Raw genomic sequence first — 20,337 nt, forward strand, 5'->3', positions numbered from 1 at the left:
AATTTACTAACCACAAGATACAAATTAAATTAAACCTATCATAATAGATATACTTTAGAGACAGATTCCTCAAAAAAAAAAAAAAAGAAAAAAAAAAGAGCATTGAAGGGAAAGAATGAAAAGAAAAAGAATTTACACCCACCCTAAATAGGGTGGCAGAATAGTGCAAACTGAAAGCAGAAAATAGCTGGTCACTTTCTCAGAATGAAAAGGCCAAATAGGGGCCCTAACATGGAGACTTTGAAATCATTACAACAATCATTTGAGAAGAATCTCCTTTGTTGGTTTTATGAATAGTATAATTCTTAATTCATGTTAAAGACTTAGAGGTAAATCCTGGAGAAGAAGAAAATCCTTCAAGAAAGGCCTCTGCTTCATACAAAAGCTACCAAAGAGCTTAGTGACAAAATCCTCTGCCCCAGTTGGTCAGGCTGCCTGTGCAGCTGGTCGAGCAGTTAATACACCTTGTAAAAGGTAATAGACTTACAACTGGCTACTTTCCATGTGGATTTTTGATTCTCTCTTCGAGAGGATTTCGTGAATCTGCTTTGAGATTTCAGTGGCATTGGATCTTCTTCTCTCATCCCATACAACATTCAAATAGCTCTATGTCTCAACTGATTCAGTTTGGCCACTTGTGGTTTCTGTTGAACCCAACGCCATGTTTTCACAGGGGAAATTCCTTTTATGCAGTTTATGGTTTGTGACCTGACATTAATGAGGAAAAATTACTTCCATGTCATTTAATGTCAAACATCATATGACTGCATCATCATTTTAAATGACCTTGCAACAATTACGCAGTTATAGGTCTGCAGGTCACTGTCTCTGGCACATGTTAAAAAGTAATAACAATCACCTATTGCCTTTGTTTTATAACTTCCTTTCTCTCAGACAATATTCATCACAATCAAGCAGTCGACTTTTTCCATATCAGAGTAGCACCTGCCTCAAAATATAGATGTTACTACTATGATTTCTACACAGTAAACATTGAATGTTCATTTGGAAATTAAATAAGAACTGAGACATATACAGATAGACATGCATATATGTGACTGCTGACACACATGGAAGAACATTCTCCATTCTTCATTTCACATGCTATTCTTTTTATAAAAGTATGTTTTTCAATTATTTTTCTCTTATCATTTATCTGCCCACTTTTCTTTAAACATTTAATTAACACAATTCCAAAGTGTCAAGATAAAGTGTTTTTAACCTTCCTTATTTTCTCTTGATTTGCCTAAGAATAGGATAATTAGTGTTTGTTACATGCAGCATGACATTTCTTCTTTCTCCAGCAAACTGATCATTTTTTACTCTTTTTTTTTTTTTTGATACTGCTACTTCTACTGAACTCTTTCTTTTTTAACCCTGTTATTCCCCTTTATTTTTCCATTAGAAGCTTTTAAACCTTTTTTCAAAGTAATTTTTTTATTTGATTCATCAGGATTCGGGAACACACATACTTTGCTTAAAGTTTTTTAATTTTTTCAAATTGTCTTCTATTCTGCTTATCATTTTCTTTATTTTTCATCTGTAATTACTGTATCAAATGTATGAAAAGGCAACCAAAATGGGTATTTCCAAATGTGCTTTAACATCTTTATTAACAAGTATATAAAATTTTGGAAGATAATCTAAAAGATACTCATTGCCCTGTCACATGATCCTGCAAAAGGCTGCATTTCAGCTCATTTAAATGTGTCATTTATATGCTATTTTTACCATTAAGTTTTTTACATTAAATTTAGCTGCTATGTCATGTAATACTACAACAGAAATACTTAGGAAGTGGAACCAGATGGGTCCTGAATTTTTGTGATGGGTGTTCCTATGCTTGAGGTTATTTTGACAGCCTAGAAGCTTTTCCATTTTTCAAAATTGAATAGCTTCATAAGTAAAATTTAATCCTATGTCTTCAATTCCTAGTCACTGATTTCACTTTTTTCTACTGTAGCTGTTCCACTTTGCCAGGAATATTTAAAGATTTATTGAAATAAGATGCCAGAGCATTCACAACACCTATCATCCAGTTGCAAGCAAACAATCATAGTCTGTTCTGGTTAATACTTCAGTTTATGTGAGGGAAGGACAGAGGAGTGCACTGTAGAGTAAAAGAGAGACTGAAACAGGTCTTTCTTTTCCCAAAGGCAGTAAAACTCCTGCTCAACTTTTGAAAGTTTCAGGGTTTAGTTCTTGGGATAGCTTCAAGATTATAAACCTGATTTAAAGGAAGATGTCCCTTGAAGCCCAAAGGAAAGATAAGATTTTAAAAATTTAAGGTACAATTATTTCTCATTTTACTTATCTGCTAGTGTTCACATTACTTATCACTGTACTGTAAATTTCCCTACAGGGTGATATGCTCACAAATGAGATGCTGTAGCACAAAGTTCAAGCACTTAAGTGTCTTTTGTGGATCTAATCCAAAGTCACTTTTGAAAACGGGATTTACAGCTTCTGAAACTTTTACCCTGTGTGTCCTGGGGTCACGTGTTGAAATACAAGGGAATTAGTTACCAAGTCACTTGAGCTTCAGTTCCCCCATGTGGTCACAGGCCACTTCTCCTCAGCCCAATAATTCACCCAGTTCATTGACACCACAACAAAAAGAATTCTCAAGGTCATGTCCATTTTCCAGACTTGAACTTGCATTGGATAATTACTTGCATAGGCAAAGTGTGTTTATGTACACTCTTGTTTTTAATTTTTTACAGAAATTCCTAATAAAATAAACAGTGCTGAAGCCAAACATCTTGCAGTCACCTCAGGGTCAGACAAAACAGAAAAAACGACAAAGCGGTCCAAGATATCAACCATAAGGAGGATATTTGACATGGCAAAACACCGAACAAAGAGGTCATCCTTTTTCTCAACTGGTGTGAAAGTTTGCCCACAAGAATCAGTGAAGCAGATTTTAGCCAGTCACCAAGCTTACTATAGATTAAGAGGTAAGATGATTATTGCAGTATGTACTTCCTCCTTCAAAGTCTTTCCTTTAATTGAGGAAACACAGTAATTTTCCAGAATCTTGTTCTTCACCTTTAGGCAGTGTATATGCTATTGACTTTATGCCTTATTTTTACATAGATAATCAAAAGTTACATGTGCATCAGCAGTGTTCAAGATAGACAGTGACCAGAAGAAAATAAAACAATGCACTCAAAGGACTAATGAACTCAGAGTAATTGCACAGTGTTCTAGCATGGCTGAACATGAAGAACAAATTGTGCTTGCATTAGTATTGAAAGAAGTACCACCTTTCTCAAAAGAGCAGGTACCATCATTGCTACTCAGAATTAATAGCACCAGTGTAAGACAAGTAATGGAATTATTAAATGGTCATTGCACAAATATGTTGGTGTATCTGTAGTTATATTAAGTCTGTGGCAGTGTTTGTACCTAATAAACATTGAGATAATTGCCAGCAGGTCATGAAAAACACTTAGGGCATAAGAAATATTTGAGACATTTTAAAAATAAGACTTTCTCAACTAGGTCAGTCCTTTCCCAGCTCTTTTTTTTTACTTCCGTTGCCTGTAGAAAGCCTATAGAGTTAGCATTCCAATTTTTGGTTCAATTTTGTCTCTTCCTTTCTCTACCCCTCCCAATCTTTCATTATGGAGCTTTTCCATTTTGTATTACAATAATGCATGTATTTGCACTGCAGCGAGATGGTCCAAAGCTAATTCTAAAACCTAGTCATCATTTCTGGGATGCAAGTATCTAAGGCAACATCTACTCCCTAAATCACCTTTGCTTATCTATTTTTTCCTTTATCAGGCACGAACCATTCACATTCATCTGTGTAACCTGGCTGCTCCTCAGCTCTCTTTCAGGGAACCAACTAGTTCCCTCTGAAATGAGACCTGGATGTAGAGCTGCAAAAATTTTACTCCAGCAGCCACTTGCTATAGGCAGCATGGGAGAACTGCACTAATGTCTGTAGCTATTCCCATAGATATAAAAATATTTGGTATCCATTGCAACATCCAATGGGCATTAAACAGAAATCTGAAATGCATCACAGAGGCTGACCCAAAAAGCATTTCTTAAATAGAAATTAATCCTGCAAGTCCCTGAAACTCCCTGGTTATATTCCAGATTGGGCTGAAAACAAGCTATCCTGAAACAGACAGGTATCACTAACCTGAACTCAAAAACCTGCAACTATGACTCTTTCATTTAAAAAAACTGAAAATGACAGTACGACCCAGCTTTTTGGAGAGCAGCACATCAGCTGGGATATTGGACACTATAAGTCTTGTAGTGCAAGAAGCTTTAAACTCATACTCCTTTTTCCCAGCAGTGTCCTATACTTACAAAATTTTCTAAGCAGTTGTCATCCAGTTCTTCAACTGAAACTGGAGTACTTCCCAAAAAGCAAGCAACAAAACATGCCTCTGCATCTGAATAATTTGCACAGTCATTCATAATAAGGTGTTTCTGCTCCCTTGAACAATTACATGTTTTCCATTACAACATTCTTCATCAAAACGTAAAAAAATTTTCCTTCAAGGAAAGATCAGAACTTCTGATAAAGACTTCTGCCTTCCCAGCTGAGCATGTTAATTTATCTGATGAAACCGATAAATGAAAAAAAAATGGACACTTGAAAATGTGAAAATTCAAGCATCATCCTTGAATCTGTGGTGATGCAAGCATCATCCTTGAATCTGTAACCACAGTACCATCCTTCATGAAAAGGTAATCTGGTAGCTGTGCTGGAGCCTTAGAGCCTGTACCCATCTGTGGGACAAATCTTACCTTCATTTTGTTTTGGAGATATACTTTCAGGTCTGTTCTTTTCTGTGTCTAAAGCCTAAAGATGACCTCCCCAGCTCCAAGTCCCATGACACATTTATAACTCTAATTGCACTGTGGATCATATCAGTAGTCCTCTAGAGAATTTTTCTGTTAAGAAAATTTAGACAATTTTATTATTTTTTACATATATATGTATTCTCTGCTTCCAGGGATGAGCACACAACACAAAAAAGCTCAGATAAAGGAGCTCAGACAGTTGCTGTTGGATACTTGAGCCTACCGTGACCCTATACCAACTCTGAGCTAACACATCACAGCTTAGGTCACCATGAGGATAGTCCCCTATGTGGGGCAAACTGGGAGAACACACTACAATGCCTCCTCAACTGGTCATGTGTCACATTTATCTGGTAACTGGATTACTTATCATCAGATGGTGTATCTTTATTCAGCAGTTACTGCTCAGAAAAACAAATACCAGAGAGTTGCAAGAAAAAGGAGGTAGAAAGTAGCTTTAATTTCTAGTTCGTAATTAATTCATCTCTTCAAAAGACAGCCTGTTCCTTTTTAATAACCTGACCACATCTGCTCCACATGCAGCTGCTCTACTGGGAGGGCAGGTCGTTCCTGAGGTATTATTGAGGGGCCCTAACACAGCTAGGTGAGTACACCCCTACAGCAAGTTTAGAGTATACTTAGAGAAACTGACTGCACTAATTGCAGAGACGCCGATATTTTAGATAATGCAGATAATGAACTCACTCTAAGCCAAAGTAAGTATCAAGTACTGAAAATAAATTTCCCATCTCACAGTAATGAGCTTTGCACAGTAAAGTGCTAAAGGCAACAGCTTTTAAATTACTAGCAAGTTTTGGTTAAAATGGTTTTTCTAATAAGTTTGAAAATCCCCTTCTCTAAAAGCATTTTTAAACAACATTTTGAAGAAGTGTGTTCCTTCATCTTGACTGATGAATGTGTAGATGCCAAACCACTTTTAAAAGGCTTTCAAGTTTACTATTTGGTACAAAGCATCCATCCCCAACCCCTTTCTTCTTACTCAGTCTGCCAGGAAGCTGTGTGGGAAGCCTTTCGTATTTTTCTGGATCGGATTCCTGATACTTCTGAATATCAGAACTGGGTTACTGCCTGCCAGAGGGAAACCTTTTGCATATTCGACATTGGCAAAAACTTCAGCAATTCCCAAGAGCACCTGGAAATAATTCAACGGGTAAGGATTATTGACATTTGTTTAGAAACTGGGAGAGACTTCCGAGTCCCTCCCCACCTGCATATTTAAGGGCAAAATATTGCTCAGGAAAAGGAGGGGGCATGTCTTAGAAGAAAAACATAAAATTATAGTAAACAAAAGAGCTAACAGGCTCAATGGTTGGATACACCCACTAGTAAAATGCTGTTTTTCTTAATCTTTTTGCAGCGAGTAAAACATAGAACCTTCCAGGAAAGGTAAGTAGCCCAAGTAGAACCTTGCCACTTGATGTTACTGCCTTCTTTGAGAAGACACGTGTAGATGTGTGTGGATGTGAGCAGATATTCAGATAGCGCTGTGGCGTATTTGGTGTGTGCTGTGAGAGATGTGTATACTGGATGTATCATAGGACACAGTAATTGAATTACAAATAATAGATGCAGCCAAATGTCTGAGTTACCTTTTCATTTCAAGACACCACTGAACGTTTTCTAAGATTAATGTGAGCATGAAACCCTGACAGAGACATGGCTTTGCATTAGACTGGTGTTGATTGGGAATGTGACAAAAGTTGCTCTAATTCTCAAAAGGAAAGTCAGAGATCTTAATAAAAGTTTAGCTGAGAGGCTACATTAAACAATAACATGAAAACTCTATACCTTCACTTTAGATTTCTCCTGTATTTTTATACATCATGACGTTGTTAACTAATGTGATACTTTATTCTATAAACTCCTTGGAAAAATATGGTCCTAGCAATGCTCAGAAGTCTGAGAACGGCAGGATTAAAGCTACCATACTTAACTCTGTTGTTCTGTATATAAATACTATAGTGCAGCCAGACAAATCATAGTCCCCAAGTTCTGACTGATGTACTGTTTTTTTCCTTCAGTTTTCTCTGATTTTCAGGGAAATGATCTTTTCCATTCATAGGTTACAGTGTCTCATGATCACAGAGGTCTTATGTATCTTAATTTATTCTCACATGGGAGATCTGACATATTTTTAATAATGTAGGCCCTAATTAAACTCCCCTGTAAGTTCAAAGGGAGGTCTTTTCATTCATCCTATTGCAAGCAGTGGCAGCAAGGCATTAAGTGAAGTGACTGATCTCAGAGTTCTTAGGTTCTTTGTGAACAGTACTGTTTTCCCTAGACACAATTCAGAAGGTGAAATAAATTCTATGAAATTGATTGTATTTTAGCTGGAAATATAGACAGCATTGATTATGCATGGTTGGACTTCATCTTTACTAATGTGTAGCTTGGGAAATATTTTGTATCTTCTATAGCTGTCATGTAGAAAAATCAGTCTCCAATTATAGATACAACACGTAACTAGTTAACATTGTGAAAACATTACAAATACATTAATTCTCATCACAAAAGATATCCAGAGGATGTGGTAAATCAGTTGTCATTCATGTTCTTTATTTATGTTGTTAAACATCTAGGTTGTTCCTGTACAGAGAAGCAGCTCAGACACCTGTTCTGTCTATGATACAAGATTTATGCTGTCTCAGTGAACACCACACTACACATTTGCAGTGCCCTTAGTTCTTTCACTCATACCAGTTTCACAAATACTCCATCTGTATGCACTGTAGAAAATTTGAGGAATTATACTTCACTCCCCAAATTCATGACAGAAAACTCTCAAAATGTCTCTTAGACAATTCTTTTCTAAGAACCCAAATTTTCCCAAAAGCTACAAATTAATAACAATTTGGTTTCAAGGCTATAGAATAATTTCCATTCTAAGTAGAAGAATCTTTAATATATCTATTTATTTTAAAATGTACTTAGAGATAGATATTATTGCTGATTTTCAGGCAAGATAACAGTAGCTATTAGAAATGTATTCATCACCACAAGACTCTAAAACTCAAAACAGAAAATAATTATCAACAAAACCAAATCCTGTGATACATCATACCCACCATATTCTTACTTGAGTTTTTAGCTGTCTTCCTTGGGGGTCATGGTAGGCATTAACCCGTGAATATTACATCCAGAAGCAAACATTAACTTTTCTGCATCTCAAAATAATCTGGATTCAGGAATCTGATTTGATACTATCATTATTTGGAGGCATCCTTATGGTATTATAATGCAGGCTGACAACTGAAAAATAACCCCACCCACTATTTTCTCACACCACACCATATGAAACACACCTAGAACCCGAAATGTCCATTGGCCCTAAAATTAGAAGAATCCCAAAGCTCTCACTTAACTACCTTGATAGGATGAGAAATAGCAAAGGAGACAAAGGTTGATTTAGATGATGCACAAGAAGTCTTGCTTCCATTTTACACAGGGGTCAACCCTTCATTGACTTCAAGGAGTAAAAAAAAAAAACCAGATGCAGTGCATTGATTTAATCTGTGTGATCCCACCCCTCTGGTGGCAATGATGCAATCTGTCACAAAACCTCATGAGCAGATTCCTGACTTTTCCAGAGGTCACAAAACATTCTATTAGCGATAACTTCTCCCATTTAAACTACACTTAATATAGGGGTCATTTCTATATTGTTTTGGTTTTTTACACTTTTGTCATTGCCAGTACAATATGCTGATAATTAAATCACTCATTTCTATTTGATTGATAGGAAAGATGAAATATCAGCAGAGAAAACAGGAGGCAAAAAGGTGGAAGAAATTCCCTCCATTTCTACAGGTAAAATCAAATCTGCTTGTTGTGTGTCTGCCTATTAAATAAAAAATTGCTAAGGCAAATGATTCTTATGTCTTATAAGGCTATAATTTAGTGATTGTTGTAGAAGCATGACAAGTTCATTGGAGTGAAAATGTTTCAGCAAAATAATCTTTGAGGAGAAATTTTTTATCTCTTTTCGACATATCTGCTACTCAAATGTTGCATTCAAAGTTTGTCTTCAAATGTATATGTTTTCCTAGTTTCAAACTTAGATAATATGGGGTTAATTTTTCTTCAGTTATAAAATACCATTCAGTATGTCAGCTGCTGCATTTTGTTAACCAAAACAAGCAAGCAAAGCAAATAAAGACTGACAAGCTAAAAAGTCAGAGTGATAATAGACAATAAATTGACAGTAAATTGATCAGATTATTACAATTAGACCTACCAACTCCGTTGTGTACTACTGTTCTTTAAAATAATATTAGCAATTCACTCAGTCACAAAAATCTGTAAATATGATCATTTTGGTTCAAGGAGAAACCACCCTGAATATATATTCTTATGAGGGCCAAATATTACAGAATCTTATTGGTAAGGACTTCCAGCATGGCAATTTTGCCTCTAGGTGGAAAACAGTGTCTCTTGTTACTTTAAATTGACCCTAAAGAAAAGGGGCTGTCAGAGAGACAAAGATCTCAACTGGCAAAATTAAGCTTAGACACTTGGTGATATGTGATGTGGTATGACAGGAAATGATCAAATATTATTAACTCACACAATTTCATTGATGCATAGTCAGTGTCATTTTTGCCTTCAGTCACACACATGCCACACCACTAATGTTCGGTCTGGAAGAAAGGCTGTCTATTGTATAAAACACAGCAGATTTACCCACACCCTGAGTCATGGCCACCTTGCACTGGCACAGGCTTGTGCTCAAACACACCCTTCCGAAGGAAAGCTGCTCCAGTGAGCTGACACCTGACCAACACACCAAGGGGAGGCCTTTTGATGTGCAAACCTTTCTTTCCTGACTTTTCTTTCCATCCCCCCACAGGTTCTCCTCGCACACCCCTCTCACCTAATGGCACATTGCTCAATGAAATTTTCAATGACACGAAGACTCCTGTGAAGGTGAGGGCAGTCTGTGTTCCTACCCACTTTTTCACTCACCTTTTCCTTTTGAGCTCAGCTAGCAGGAGAGAGGGAGGAACCTTATAAACAGTGCATACAAAGCACGAGTGCTCCCCTCTGTTTCAGCTGGCAGGACTAAAGGGGTTTATAAGCATCTGTTGTATACCGGAGTAGGACATGATGCTTCTTGAGCATGTAGTAGAAAGTACAAAAGCATGGCAACCAGCTTTTAGGTAGTTTTCATTCTTTTAAGGAGGGGCCTGTTGCCCACTTTGCACCTTTTTGTAATGTTGTCCTTCATTAAATAATGCCAAAAAAAGCATACCTGCTGGGCTTTCCACAACACAGAAGATAGGACTGGGCCTTCCTTGCCTTTTCCTAAGCAGCCAGCTGTCAGAAGGCTCTCCAGTGCTATCAGCTCAGTGCAGCCATGCAGTAGAGCATTGGAGACTGCCCCTCTACACATTAACAGCACCTGCTGTGAAAGATACCTCTGAGAGAGGGGTGGGGTGCTGGGAGGGGCTGTTGTTTTCCCTGTTCTGGCTGCTGTGGTCTCAGCAGAGATGTGTGGCCTCACAGTGGAGGGAAAAGCTACAAATACTGTAGGGAAACAGCAAACAAAAAAAGAAAAACTTTTAATAGCAGTAATGTCAACTTCATAAGGAAGATGTATCATGGGTAGGGATAATTCTATTCTATTATGAGAAAAAAACAAATGCAAACTTCTGAACATGAAAGAGCTAAGTGACTTTATGACAATGGAACTAAGACTTGGTAACAGTCTCTGTGCAAGGCTTGATTCTCTTCATTTTCATTTATGCACATCAAAGGCAACTCTCAAGTTACAGTAATAGAAACTTGTTTGCAAAGAAAGAGGAATTAAGCCAACAGATATGTCTTGGAACTTTCACCTTTTGTGGAATATAGTTCAGAAAGTTATTTTGGGGATGGGCTTAAAAGGGAACGTTTCTACCTATTAAATACTGAATTGTGGAGGGGAAAAAAAATCACTTAGTTTTATTTCTTCACTTTTTGTCCTTGCCATTTCTTTTCCAGGAGCTGGGAACAAATGCAGTCCCTGAACTGCCTGTGGAGCAAATGGTGGAATTCAGTGTCACTCTCACTGATCAGGAGTACACAGCTGAACTCAGTGATCCCAATTCCCCAGAGTACCAACAACTAGCTGCCAAATTTCAGCTACAGGTAGGGAGGCTTAGTGAATGCAAAAATGTTGACTTTGTACCTTGACTGAGGTTCATACTATGAAATTACCTTCACCACGGAATAGAATCTACTGCCCTCCCTTTAAACAGGTCATTCCTGTTTTCTCAGACCTTCACCTTTCCTCCATGTGTAGTATTAGTTTTCCCCTCATTTAAGCCATCTATTCAGCCACCAAGCTAACAAGCCAACATCTTTGACAGCAGTAGAAGCCTCAGATAACTGATGAACAGAATAACTTTAAGAATATTGTTCAGACTTAATCAGGAATTCATGGACAGCACTTTGTCATAATTTAATTTCTACAATAAACCTAATGAAAAATGTAATATAAATGTTAAAAATAATTAGCTACTGTTGTCTGAACTATTCTTCAAAGGACTTACATTCATTATGCATTACCATAGTTTACGTAAGAATTGGAACATCTGTGGTGTTTTCATATAATTAATAATATTAACTAAATGTTCAGCTATCAGTTTAACTGATAGCAGTTAATGCCTTGGGGTTCTCAAAAGGTTTTCTTAGCAAAGTTAACTAAAGCCTCTCATCAGTTTCATGAGCATTCTTTAGTGGAAGCTATTTCACTTTCCTGGTCTAGTTCCAGATATGTGTCAAAAAATGGTGAAGGATGCATTGGCAGAGCTGACAAAAAATGGTTTCTCTGAAGATTTTCAGTATTACCCTCAAACAGAAGTGCCTGCAGAAATGGTTTACTACACACATAATGCCTCTTCTATTCAAAACCATGTAATTGTACTATTGTTAACATTAGAATTAAAAATGTATTGTTATTCTGTTTGTACAAGACAGTTAAAACTGTTTAATTCCTAAATGATTTTTCAAATAATCTAAACCCATCTGCAGTTGCTTAATATTTCTAAATAATTAACAATTTACAGGTGACTTGAATCACAAAATTATTCATGAACCTAGACTGCTGAAAATGAGAAAACTATTTGATTCATGTTGTTTTACTTGCTCTGTTATGAAATAGATTATCATTTGTTTGCATTATTAATTACTAAGAAAAGCAATATTTTGTGCTTCATTTTGCCTGTTAACAGGTAATACAACAGGTATATGCAAAGCAAATATTGTGTTTAAGCTGAGCAATTATGATACCCAAAAGAGGGCAGTTGAGACTGTTTCCCTAAAGCTCTTTCTGAAATATGAAACATATTGTCTAGGTAGTCAACTTGTGATTGATTTTAGTCATAGATCTTATGCTGAATTATTTTTTTAATGGTTTTCTAGATGAAAAAAATATTTGAGAAACTTCCAGGATTCAAAGAAATCCGTGTGTTAGGATTCAAGTAAGTAAGAAAATGGGGTTGTCTTCTTTGTTGGCTCCTAGGGTTCTCTTCTTCCCTCTTGTCCTCAAAAATGAAGAGACCTGTAGAAGAGTGGGGTGTGTATTGCTATAAACAGAAAACAATTTTATGGGAATATCATAGAGACAATATGAAAAGTGCAAACACATCCCAAGTGAGACTATGAGGTTTTGAATTACTTAGTAGAAGTAGCTTTGATTTCCTGAAGCTTGAAGGATTCAATAAATTCTTTGAATTGTTTGTTAACAACCCTGCATTAAGGACTTTTTTAAATGACAAGGTAAAGAGAGTTAGTAGCATGATTATTTAGGTGACAACTTTTTTGTGTGTGGACCCCGTGCCCTTCATAAGTCACAGTGAAGGTGCCTTGGCAAGAGAGGGTTGCACGAGGACACATGTTCACACATATAAAACTTTTTCAGTAGTTGTTTCTCAGGTCTTTTAAAAAATTTTAAAAGTTTCACTTTTTCAGTGAATTTGTGTTCTGTCTTGCCATTTGTTTCGTTTTATCTTCCTCATGTGTTTACTATTAATACAAGCTCTTGTGTGCTTTTTCAATGGAGAATCTGTAGGGGAGGGGTAGCACATTGCATAAAGAATCAAATGAAAAACAAATAAGTAATAGTAAGAAACTATGCCAAAAGGAATAAAGAGCAGGGGAAAAGACAAATTTATGTGGTCTTACGGCACAGCATCAGGAACATTCAGTACTTCTAGCAATGCTTAATACATGTTGAAGAACACTCATATTGCAATGTAATTTTAGACAAGAACATTCTTCTTCCTAGCCTTTCTCTCTGCAGAAATTGCTGGGGAAAAGAAGAGAGAAGAGCAAAATAGTCTGAAAATTAGTTGCTTATATATTTGTATTGAAATTAATAAAACAAAAAAAGCTGTTTACTGCAGTACAAGCACAGAAAATCTGTAGTAGCATCTCATAGTTACTACTTGCAATAACTAACCTTTTTTAGTTGTGACTCCAGGAGGTCTGGGAGCCATTTCGGTTTCATATCTTGGGCTTAGCTGATATGAAAGAACATTCATCAGTGTGGAAGAATTGGATTGATTCCCCTTACCCAGTAATTTAGTCAGCTCTGGGAGTTACAGATCAGCAAAGATGGGTGTTGCTGTCCATTCTCCCTTAGCCACAGTACTACATATATTAGCAGCATTTCCCACAAGGCAGTGAAGAAGGAACACATCACAGGTATTCTGGAGGCCTCACCAGGGAAAATAACAGGGCATTATATACAGAAGGTCAACATAGGCATGTCTTCCAGAGGTATTTAATGGTTCAGGTTACCCCTGTGACTACAGTCTGAGTAGGCATCAAGTCTGTAACCATGATCATAGAAAGTACTGCCACAAATGTCCACTGCCACCATACAGATATAGATTAACAATGACAAGGGCTCAAATTACACCACTGGATGAGGGAAATAGGAAAGCTGATATTTCAAACTGCCATGGTAAAATAAAATTCCTCTTTCCCCGCACAAACCATGGTGATTTCCATTGTTTGGAAGGGACAAAGTGAACTGATGGAGAGTAGACTGTCATTTTTACACAGAGATAAAAGATATAGACAACACATAGAAGATAAGATCGATTGTCAAAAGACGGTTGTGATGTGTGTGACCAAACAATTTACCAGTATACATGAATCTTTGTTTTTCTTTCTTTTGCAATCCTTTCTCACACTCTTTCTTCTGGGATGAAATGAAGACAGAAGAAGGAGAAAGATGGGTAATCTTTCTGTAATTCATAATTAATAGTTTCATAGACTGATGATAATTATTATTATTATTATTAATCATTTTATGATGTACACAGATAAATCAGTAAATGTCTTTTATCTTGATGTGACAAAGTAAATTGATTGTGTTCTGACTGAGTACAAAATCTGTGCTATAAAGTGTCAGGGATGGGTTTTACTTTAATATGAATGGTTCATGTAATCAAATTTTGTCAGGATGTCTCTGAAGGAAAGAAAATGTTTGACCTAAGAAAATTCACATCTATATGACTAAAGATTTATATCAGCCATATACTGGAAGTGAAAAATAAGCAGGGAAACTTTATATTCAAATTTTCACTTTTGATCTGATGTTTCCTAGCTCTATTCCCATGTACACAGTATTTCCAATAAGTATGTAGAATTTGATTTGTTGTCTCCATTATCAAGCCAGATAGAATAGCAAAGAGACCAGTTACCAGCTTGATAAAATGAAGGGAGCTTTTCTCTGGTAATACAAACAGCTACAGAGTCAATTGCTGCTGCTGCTTGAAAGTGCTACTGGGGAATAATTTGTCTAGCAGTTTCCCAGAATTTCTCTTTTGCTAATGCTTTAAAAGGAAGAACTGTCTCATGTGTTTCCTGAATTCTTGCAATGTCATATAAATGCAAATGCTTCATAGCACATACTAGATGAAGTGAAATTCTTATCCCTACAGTTTTTCGACACTGTAAAAAAAGCAATATAGTGGAGTAGAAATGTTTACAATGTACTCATTATTTTTCATTTAATTAGGTGAATTTAACATGTATGAAAATGATGTATTAAAAATGGTGAACATTTGAGACTTCTGTTGAACATGAACATCTAGTGAGAAGCCATACATACCCATTTGGACTTGGAAAAGCTAAGTCCCATTGGGAAAAAGTGATTTGCTTGCCACATTAGCTTGCTGTACTTTAAAAAACAGCCAAAAACTGTCTCAGTTGTGATAAGATTTTTGCTTATCTGCAATTTTATGAACTGCCTAATCCCTTTTCAAAAGTTCCTGAATAATTAATGTGTGATTATGGCTTCTAATAACCTCAGCACGCATTTATAGCTGTTTGAATCAGTAGTCAATGACTTCAGACTACATTATGGTTCTACAGATTTCTGAGTAGTCAGATTAAATCAGATTATATTAGAAGATTTTTTAAAATTTTCTTCCATATGGGAATTTATATCAAAAGTTATGCATAGACAAAAAAGGGGTTAGGTGAAGAAAAACTAATTTGAAGGTGACAGTCTCATTAGAAAGAAGTAAATTGGCGTTGCTCTTACAGAAGATAGTATGTTATGGTTGCATATTTGTTTGTTTGTGTGCAAAATCAGTTCTCAGGCAGCGACTGATTTTGCTGCTCTGGGCATTTTCACCTTTCCCCCTTGCAGATCAAGCAGCACAATAGCACGATACGTGGTGAACTTTGAGAGAGATGGCTCAGAAACCAAAGGCACAGCAGATGACATCTCGACTATTGGATCTAATAAGGTTGAAAGCGAAAAAATTCCCATTTCTCCAGTTGAAGAGGGGGAAATATCAGCAGCTAAACTCACAGTAACAGACCTTCAGCAGCTGGTTGCCACTGCACTCCATGAAGACCAGTCCCTGCCAGTGGACCTTGGAACACTTCAGTTTACTGATGGTCAGTAAAGCAGGTGGCAGGTGGCAGACACAAGCCTGAATCTTGCCTTTCCAAACTGATGCAATTTCAGTAAGGTGTCCTTTGCTTCTCTAGCAGATTTTTTTCACCTGATACAGTCCATTCCCTTGGCATTGTATAGGATCCAAAGGATGTAGAGAAATAAGTTAAATCTTATAGAAAAATGTGTCTTTATAATTATACAGCGTAACTTGCAAATGTATTAGAGGATTTTTTCTTGGCTTGGTTTTTTTTAGAAAATCTGGGTATTTTTCACACTAAGATAATTAAGAGGAGAAAAATAAAAGAAATACTATGAATATTCACTGTATCATTTTATCTTCCCAGTATAGACAGCCTCCTTTCTTTAACAAGAAAAAAAGTGAGGTCTGCCTCTAGCTTAAATTAGCTCTCTGAAAGCTCTATCTTGGTTGTAAGCAAGCCATCTAACCTCTCAGCAACATCAGAGAGACCAACACTTTAAACAGCATTTGATCCCAAGATAAAATCAGTAAAGATGTGTTTCACTCACACTCTGAAACACAGAGGGAGTGCAGATAACAAGCTGGGTGTGAAAACCTCCAGCAGAAGTTGAAGGTCTGCTCCCTGTTCAGTAATCCAGCTAATAAATATCCCTTTCTAGTCCATCAATGATTTTTGCAAAGCTAGCAAACTAGTTTTGGAGACATGGGTTAAAAAGAGGGAAAATAATTTAAAATATTTTTTCATATGCATATTTACTGAAACAGACTTAAAACACATACCAAATTTTATCTACAGCGTCTCCTTTGCAAACAGCAGCACTTTCTTGCCAAAAAAATGTATTCAGTTGAACTAATCCTTTCTGTAAGAATAAAGTGTCATATTTTAATGTAGATTAAAATTCTCAATAAAAAAATTACATAGAACACTTCAATAATAAATATTTTAATCAACTGTCTCCCAGTAGTTAATTTTAATAACCAATTTATAAAAACAGTTTGCATGCAAGTACTTTAAAGATCTCTGAGGGGTGAAAGGAGCAACTGAGCACTAAAGCCAAAACACTGACGTTAACAATGGTGTGGACTCAGGGTAAAGCTGGAATGACTTTAGGCTTAATGAACACAATATAATGAGTCATCATAGCCCATGCAGATTTAAGTGAGGGGTTCACACTTCAGATGATTTTAAGCATTCCTCCATGGTTCAGCTCTCTGCAGACCTATCCCATTTAAGCTAAATAAAGCATAAGAAGAATACTGCCTATAAAATTTGGTTTTCTTCATAATTGTCTGTTTGAATGGGAATTGATGCCTTTTGTCTTAACATGGATTTTTAAAAGCAATTTTTTGATGGAGAACATTTTAGTACTCTTTTTTTTTTTGAGTTTATGTGTTTTGATCAGTTGTCAGTGTGCTGGTGGTGAAGTATTCTGTTCTCTGTCTCTCTCTCTCTCTAATGTTTTTGATTTTTTTTGCAGAAACTATTATACCACCTAGTGATATTGATAATGATATCCAAGGAATGGTCACTGTTCCTCTGGCAGGCCCTGATTTGGTAAGTTAATAACGTTTTTCATGTTTATTTATTTCTCCAAGGGAAATGAAATTACACAGTGTTAAGAGGTACATAAACATACAAAAAGTTTCTTGTGCTAAAATAACATATCTGCCTTTTGTACATACTGTGAGGATTAATGTTGTATTGTTATATTGCAACAGAGGTACTGTTTAGAGCATTTACAGGTGACAATTACTGCTTGATTACCTTTTCCAGATTCAATTGCAAAGTGAACAGTGTCTCATCAGTTCAGTAGTATGTCTTAATGACAGAGAGAGAGCAGTTTACAGGGCTAGTTAAGGCCATCTTTCTTTGACCATTTTTTAAATTACAGGCAATGTGATTAGGATCACATACACATGCCAAATATTTTACACATCCTATGACTTCACAGCAGACTTCCAGTATCTGAAGGGGGCCTACAGGGAAGCTGGAGAGGGACTCTTCTTTAGGAGCAGTAGTGATAGGACAAGGATAATGGGTTCAAAGTGAAAGATGGGAAATTTAAGTTCGATATACATAAGAAACTCTTTACTGTGAGGGTGGTGAGACACTGGTACAGGGTGCCTGGGGAGGTTAAGGATGCCCCAACCCTGGCAGTGATCCAGGCCGGGTTGGATGTGACATTGAGCAACCTGGTCTAGTGGAAGATGTCACTTACCATGGCAGGCGGGATTGGGACTAGATAAGCTCTAAGATCCTTTCCAACCCAACCCATAATATGATTCCACGTTGACTTAGCTATTTGCTAGCTCATGTAGCTAAAGATTATTGCCTTTTTAGCAATGAAACTCAAACATATTACTGAAAGTGCTCTTTTAAAACTTTTTCAGGAGGAGCTCCCACTAGGTTATCCCAGTCCAGCAACAGTGGATCAAAGAGGAGATGTATTTGGTGGTAAATCTACAACTGAAAGCCCTGCTCTAAGTGAAGAGATCAGTATCCCTGAAGAGTTTAATAATTTTATTACATCTGAACCTGATTTTCCTACCAAACCCTCCAGAGAACCATTTCAGGATAGATATCCGCACACCCAAATTATTGCTACCGACCACCCAAGTTTCACAGTGCCTTTCAGTGCTCTGGGTAGCACCAGCAGTCCTCCAAAATCAGAGGATTCCTATTTGCCTCCCCCAGCAGATGATTCTGCTGGCAAAGACTTCCTCACCGATGGCTATGAGTCTCCAGTGGAGCTGGCTACCACAGGAAGCTTTACCACACCCGACCTCCTGCACGCCAGAGAGGCAGACAGTGAAGCTGAAGAGAAGCAAGAACTGACTGATTTAGCAGAACCTCCTTTCGAGGATGTCGACCAAGACAGTCCATCAGGACAAGGTAAGACATGGGATTTCTCTGTGAGAGAGAGTAGGAGAGGTGCAACTGTTGTGACACATACAGTCACGTGTCAGAGCACTAAGCATTCCTTCCCATTGTGACAGAAAATTTTCTTTCACAACCAAAGGTGAAAAATGTACATTTCTGATGGCTTCTTCAGCAAAATCCTAATGCACCTTAGCTCAAGGTTGTCAAAGCCAACAACAAATGCCTAAGGATAGGGAGCACTTAGTGCAGAGTACTATGGTAAAATTTCAAAAAGGCAGAGCAAAAAGGCATCTCAGGAAGAACAAAAACCAAGAAGTTCTAGATTAATATTAAAAAAATTGGTACTTAAAACATGGAAAGTATATTACTTTGGGCTCTACAGACATCTGTGGATGATAGCAGTGAGAGTAACATGATATAATTTCTTCCAAGCAGAGTACCGTGGCTCAGAAAAGCTTACATATCTAAAGGTCTGAATAATGTGAAAAGCTTTAAAAAATTGCTGTTTTCTGTGTTTGTTTGTTCCATTTTATCCATGCAATAGGCATAGAGGCAGCTATCTATATGAGGAAAAATACATAATGAAACAAAAAAGGATATATATATATATACATATGTGGAGAAAACTCTGGTTAATGCAGAATTTCAAATGAAAAACACATGATGGACATGTTTCCCACAGCTTACCCTGCAGACTAAAGAAAGTTCAGACAAAGATACTAGGGTCAGCTTTTGGGCACAGGCAAATTAGGCTTTCCCCCAGAACAGCAAAATATCTGTAAGGCTACTGCTTCCATCACCTCCACCAGCTGCTAGAAAGCCATATGAGCCACTGTGTGCAGGTAACAGAATTGTGTGGGACAAGAGCCTCCACTGGCAAAGCAGCAAGAGCCATGATTTGGAGGAGTTGCCCCCCATCTGTCCCAGCTCTTGTCTGTTCCCTCTCCAATCCTGCTTCCTGGCCTGGCCTTACCACCTCAGCGTTAGGTCAGTAAACTTAAATTTTATTTACTCTTCAAAGCCTGTGCTTCCTGTGCAAGATGCAAGAGGTCACTACAGGGACATGGGACGAATTAGTTCTTGGATGAATATTCGTATGTGCTATGTCTCAGATTTTTGACTGGCTCTCTCAATAGAAAAGCAGAGGGCACGTAAGCACATCATGGGAGTCAGCAGGATTCTTTGATGTCCCCACGTGGTCTCTAAGCAATGCTAAAACAATCTACAGAGAAAAACCAAAAAAAAAGGCAAATTCAGGGCAAAATTCCAACAGTATGCATTAGCTTGCAAAACGACACTCGGTGCTTCTGGATGTCCAAGAATATCATGCTCAAAGCTTGCAAGTTTGCTCCCTGCTGCAGGAAAGTTCCCTGTTCCCTTAGGAGGCTCTGCTCTGTCCCAGTTCAACCAGCTCCCTCCTTGCTCAGGCTTTGGCCTTTCATGTCCCTCCTGTATTCCAGAAGTCTCTTGAAGTGAGAACAGTGAACCCTCCTCCCCCTTTCTACATGTTTTTCCTTATCCAGCATGTCCAAGATCAGCAGGAAGGGGCCTTCATCCCTGCTGCCTGGCCACATCCTGTAAGGCAAACAGGCAGTGTTTGCATAGCTGATTGGGAACACTCTCTGCATGGTGATAGCATCCTTCACAGTGGCCTGCACAGCACGAGTGTGGGAGTGGGGAATGCCCATGCATCGTGCAGCCTATAGGATTGTTTGGCTGGAT

General features: G+C 37.4%; 1 protein-coding gene across 1 annotated transcript in view; it reads left to right on the forward strand.

Annotated features, from left to right (window-relative positions):
• Positions 1 to 20,337, forward strand: part of IMPG1 (interphotoreceptor matrix proteoglycan 1) — a gene marked incomplete at both ends in the record, with an annotated part of 52,517 nt that overhangs the window by 10,602 nt on the left and 21,578 nt on the right. The window contains 11 exons of the mRNA XM_082276762.1: positions 2,724 to 2,957; positions 5,835 to 6,001; positions 6,209 to 6,237; positions 8,594 to 8,661; positions 9,701 to 9,777; positions 10,834 to 10,980; positions 12,256 to 12,314; positions 14,058 to 14,078; positions 15,500 to 15,753; positions 17,213 to 17,289; positions 18,126 to 18,627. Of these exons, the coding sequence (XP_082132888.1) occupies positions 2,724 to 2,957; positions 5,835 to 6,001; positions 6,209 to 6,237; positions 8,594 to 8,661; positions 9,701 to 9,777; positions 10,834 to 10,980; positions 12,256 to 12,314; positions 14,058 to 14,078; positions 15,500 to 15,753; positions 17,213 to 17,289; positions 18,126 to 18,627 (1,635 nt within the window). The remainder of the gene's footprint in view (positions 1 to 2,723; positions 2,958 to 5,834; positions 6,002 to 6,208; positions 6,238 to 8,593; positions 8,662 to 9,700; positions 9,778 to 10,833; positions 10,981 to 12,255; positions 12,315 to 14,057; positions 14,079 to 15,499; positions 15,754 to 17,212; positions 17,290 to 18,125; positions 18,628 to 20,337) is intronic.

Source organism: Coloeus monedula, assembly GCF_965178545.1.
Source record: "Coloeus monedula genome assembly, chromosome: 2".
In the NCBI taxonomy this organism is placed as follows: domain Eukaryota; kingdom Metazoa; phylum Chordata; class Aves; order Passeriformes; family Corvidae; genus Coloeus; species Coloeus monedula.